The 4,261-nt window shown below is 38.0% G+C and overlaps 1 protein-coding gene across 1 annotated transcript in view; it reads left to right on the forward strand.

The window, feature by feature from the left end:
• The window catches only part of LOC108526856 (uncharacterized), a gene marked incomplete at its 5' end in the record, with an annotated part of 248,129 nt that extends 245,812 nt beyond the window's left edge, over positions 1 to 2,317 (forward strand). Inside the window, 1 exon segment of the mRNA XM_017867832.1 lies at positions 1,968 to 2,317. Within this exon segment, the coding sequence (XP_017723321.1) occupies positions 1,968 to 2,072 (105 nt within the window).
• Between the last annotated feature and the right edge of the window lie 1,944 nt (positions 2,318 to 4,261).

The following is a 4,261-nucleotide window of genomic DNA, read 5'->3' on the forward strand; positions in this document are numbered from 1 at the left end:
TGAGACGGAATCTTGCTCTGTCGCCCAGGCTGGAGGGCAGTGGCGAGATCTCGGCTCACTGCAAGCTCTGCCTCCCGGGTTCACGCCATTCTCATGCCTCAACCTCCGAAGTAGCTGGGACTACACTCGCCTGCCAGCCACTACGCCAGGCTAATTTTTTGTATTTTTTAGTAGAGACGGGGTTTCACCGTGTTAGCCAGGATGGTCTTGGCCTCCCAAAGTGCTGGGATTACAGGCGTGAGCCACCGCGCCTGGCCAAAGTTTTATTTCTAAAAACACCCCAGCTGCAATAAGAAAAATAAAAATGGATTGAAAGGTGTTAGAATATTGTGTCTCCACAATATTCTGTGAATTCAGTGAAGGGGCATTTGAAAAATTCAAGACGAGAGATAATAGTTGCCTGAAATTAGAGAGTGGTAGTAGTAGAGATACGTAGTAGAGATAATGATTTATACATTTCTGGCTTTTGCAACTGAATAGAAGAGGGTGTCAGTCACTGAGCTGGGGAATACATAATTAGAGCCAGATTTACTTGCATTTTAATTTGACTAAGTTGAGTTTGAGTTTGAGATGACTTTGAAATACCCAAGTGGAAATGTCAAATAAGCTTTTGAATGTATCTGAAGCTAAGAGTGTCCTAGGTTAGAAATATTACCCTGATATTCATTGGCTTACAGTTGGTTATTGAAGTCATAGACATGGATGAGATAGGCTGGAGAAAGAGAGTACTAGAGTCAGAAGAGAAGAAATTATTGGATAAATCTTTTTTAAAACTCTAATATTTAAAGGTCAGTTAGAGTCAGCAAAAGAGATTCAGACAACGGAGAAATTAGGGAAAAACCTAGAGAAAACCAAGAAACAAGGAAAGAAGGTGCTTCAGGGAAAAAGTGGTCAATAGTGATGAACACTACCGGAAAGTCAAGTCACTGAAAAGTGAACATTATCAAACATGTAGGTTGTGAGAGTCATGTAAGTGGAATGCTGGGTGCATCAACCAGGCTGCAGTGGATACAGTGAGGAAATAGATTCAGTATAGACAATAGGCAAAGAAAAAAAAATAGAATGATAGCGGAAAGTCAAAAGTAATTTTTTTAAATGGCACAGAATTTTAAATATATCTCAGCACTGAATGAAATGATCCACTAAAGAGAGTAATGTAAAGATAGAGAAAGGATAGCTGGGCGTGGTGGCTCATGCCTGTAATCCCAGCACTTTGGGAAGCCAAGGCGGGTGGATCACCTGAGGTCAGGAGTTCAAGACTAGCCTGGCCAACATGTTGAAACCCCGTCTCTACTAAAAATACAAAATTTAGCTGGGTGTGGTGGCGGGTGCCTGTAATCCCAGCTACTCAAGAGGCTGAGACAGTGGAATTGCTTGAACCCAGGGGGCGGAGGTTGCAGTGAGCTGAGATTGCGCCATTACACTCCCACCTGGGTGACAAGAGCAAAACTCCATCTCAAAAAAGAAACAAACAAACAAACAAACAAACAAAAAAAAAAACAAAGAGAGAGAGAGCAAAGAAAGAGAAGAGTGAAGAGATAAGAGAAGGCTTATCAAGGCTTATCACAACTTTGTCTAAGTCTCCCTTGTTTTCACAGCTATAAAATGGGAAAAAGAATAACTACATCGTAAGATTATACTAACAATTAAATAATATGGTGTGGGTAGAATACTTGGTAAAATTTCTGGCACACAGAATGTGTTTAATAAATTGGTGCTTAAGATGAATCTAGCAGCTAACATATATATTAGTCTTATACATATTAAATGCTCAACAAGTATTCGTTAAATCTGGAGTGAATATGATTCTGGCACATAATTTTTGATTATTTGGAATATAAAAGAGGCTGATGCATCTTACTGTATTACTGGGTTATAGATACACCTTGGATATTCACTGATTATAATGATGATATATAATGTTTGCTATCCGATGATGTTGATGTTTTGAGTATTTGTGTTCACAGGGTGCTATTTTTCTGTCTGGAAATAAAGTTTTTGAGCATCCCTGCAATGAAGAGAACCCAGGGAAGTTCCTTTTTGAAGTAGTTCCAGGTAAGATATTTTCCTAGTCTGATTAAATTATTGTCATCCTGTGTTGGTAAAGGTGAAGATAGGTCAGACAGGTTTCATTCTTTTTTGAATCATAACTGAGAACCTTAATTTGAGGTTTGGTTAATATTGACACAGATAATAACTGCAGGTTTATATACTAGTACAAATGAATGCACTCACACACACATGCTCTAACCATGTAACTACTGGATTTTCCTTTGTCCATGAGACTCAGTAGTTGACCACAAGTCATGACACAGTATTTGTTCAGGACTCTTGGAGTGAATTTGATTTTATAGTGCTCTAGTGATATGAAATTTGACAAGGTGTTAGAGGTTGAATGCTTTGCCCAGTGGAGTCACTGACATATTTCCTCACAAAATTGCATCTTAAAGGAGGTTTTGCTAAAAGCAAAGCAAAGCAAAACAGAACAAAACAAAAACTCTTACTCCTTAATACTTGTAATACTGACCAAGTATTACAGTTCTGTACCTCAGCTTTGCTCCCAACCAACCACTTCCACATGTTTCGCTGGTAGAGCTGAAGACAGGTCTGCCAAGACATCAAATCCTGCAGTTAAACTTTTGAAACATCCGTTTGTTTTTCCTAGTCATCTGTATTCATTCCTCTTAGTGTACCTGATCTTCACTAAAATCTTTGACTCACCCAGCAACAATTCCTCCAAGGCCATGATACCTACCTTTTTGATCAGTTCTTCAACCTTTCCTTATCCCTCAATGTAAGAAAAAGGGAGGTAGGAATCTGGTTTTATAGTATTGGCTCTGGCTGACCCAGTTTATGTAATATTGATATTGATTTGATCACAGTCTACGGTTGGTGTTAATTTATTTGGGTAAGTAATATGGAGTTCTTATCAATAATGCTGCCACAAAGCAGTCAATAAAATGTCTTTTTCCCATATTTATAAATGCTGGGAATCTAAAATGGAAAGGCATATTTTCCCCTCGATGAAAACAGCTGTAGTACTAAGTTCATCTGGCTCATGATGGAATCCATGACTAAATGTTAATTAATGCCGCTGAAGTGCAGAAAGGTTAGTCAGATGCAATGTGTTATTTGTTTCCCTCCAGGGAGAACATATTGTAAGAAACCTGAATCTTATTTGCCTTATTAAAATCCTTTTATTCTTACTTCTTAGTGGAATACCCTGTATAGAACCAGATTCCAGATGTTACAGAGTCTTTGAAGTATCAGTAGAGGAAATTTCTTTTCCGATTTATTCTCAGACAATAGCTATGTTGGCTTTTAAATCAGCATGGTATTGAACTGATGGTTGACTCTTTATCTCCAGTAATGCTAGAGGTCTACTTTTCCATTCAGTCAGCTAGCTGCAAGGAGGTTTCATCTTTTGGTGAAGAACTTCTCAAGTAATATAGATGGATATTTTCAATACTGTTTTAGAGAGAGCCATGTCTTCAAGACCAGGAAGTAATGGATAAAACCTCTTCTCCAACATTGCTATTCTAAATCATCTGTTTCACATGCAGTGCATATGACATAATGGCTTTTGAAGAACAAAGCCTAAGAAGTTTAAGACTGTGTAATATGGAATCTGAAGGTTGTCCTTTCAAAAACAATTATATGAAATTCAAGCTTGCTTCTGCAATTATGGAGATAAATATAGTATGCAACTAGATCATTTGAAAAGATGCTTCCTGAATTATTAATACAGTATGTAATAGCTGCTAAATTAGGTTTTATAATTCTAAATCATCTTATGGAGTGTGAAGAGAAGTGTTCCAAATGTGTCTTTGAAGACAGAGCTGGAAACACAAAGCACTACATTGAGAATCCAATGTCTGTGCCATTCATCCTGGTCACTGGGGCTTTGATGATGTGCCCTTGACATCAGGATGGCATTTCCAGGCAAACACTTCTGTACTTCTGTGATAATGTGGGTTCTGTATCAGATTACTTTCATCAATATTTGCATTATTGGGGTTATTCAGGGATAGCATAACAATTAATTTATCTTTGCAAGTGGGAATGAGAAGGTAATATTTTTCAGTTTTTCAGTTGTGTAATTGTTTAACATGAGAATTTGGGATGTTACAACAGATTGGTTTTATTTGTCGGAATGCATAGGAGGCAGCAAGGATTGCAGAAATGTGGTTGGTAACGTGTATAGAACCCTCGGCAGTCTGTGGGCCTACCTGGCAGAAGATCATCATAAGGCATATTTATT

This window comes from Rhinopithecus bieti, unplaced genomic scaffold (genome assembly GCF_001698545.2).
Source record: "Rhinopithecus bieti isolate Rb0 unplaced genomic scaffold, ASM169854v2 scaffold_4514, whole genome shotgun sequence".
NCBI classification, from domain to species: domain Eukaryota; kingdom Metazoa; phylum Chordata; class Mammalia; order Primates; family Cercopithecidae; genus Rhinopithecus; species Rhinopithecus bieti.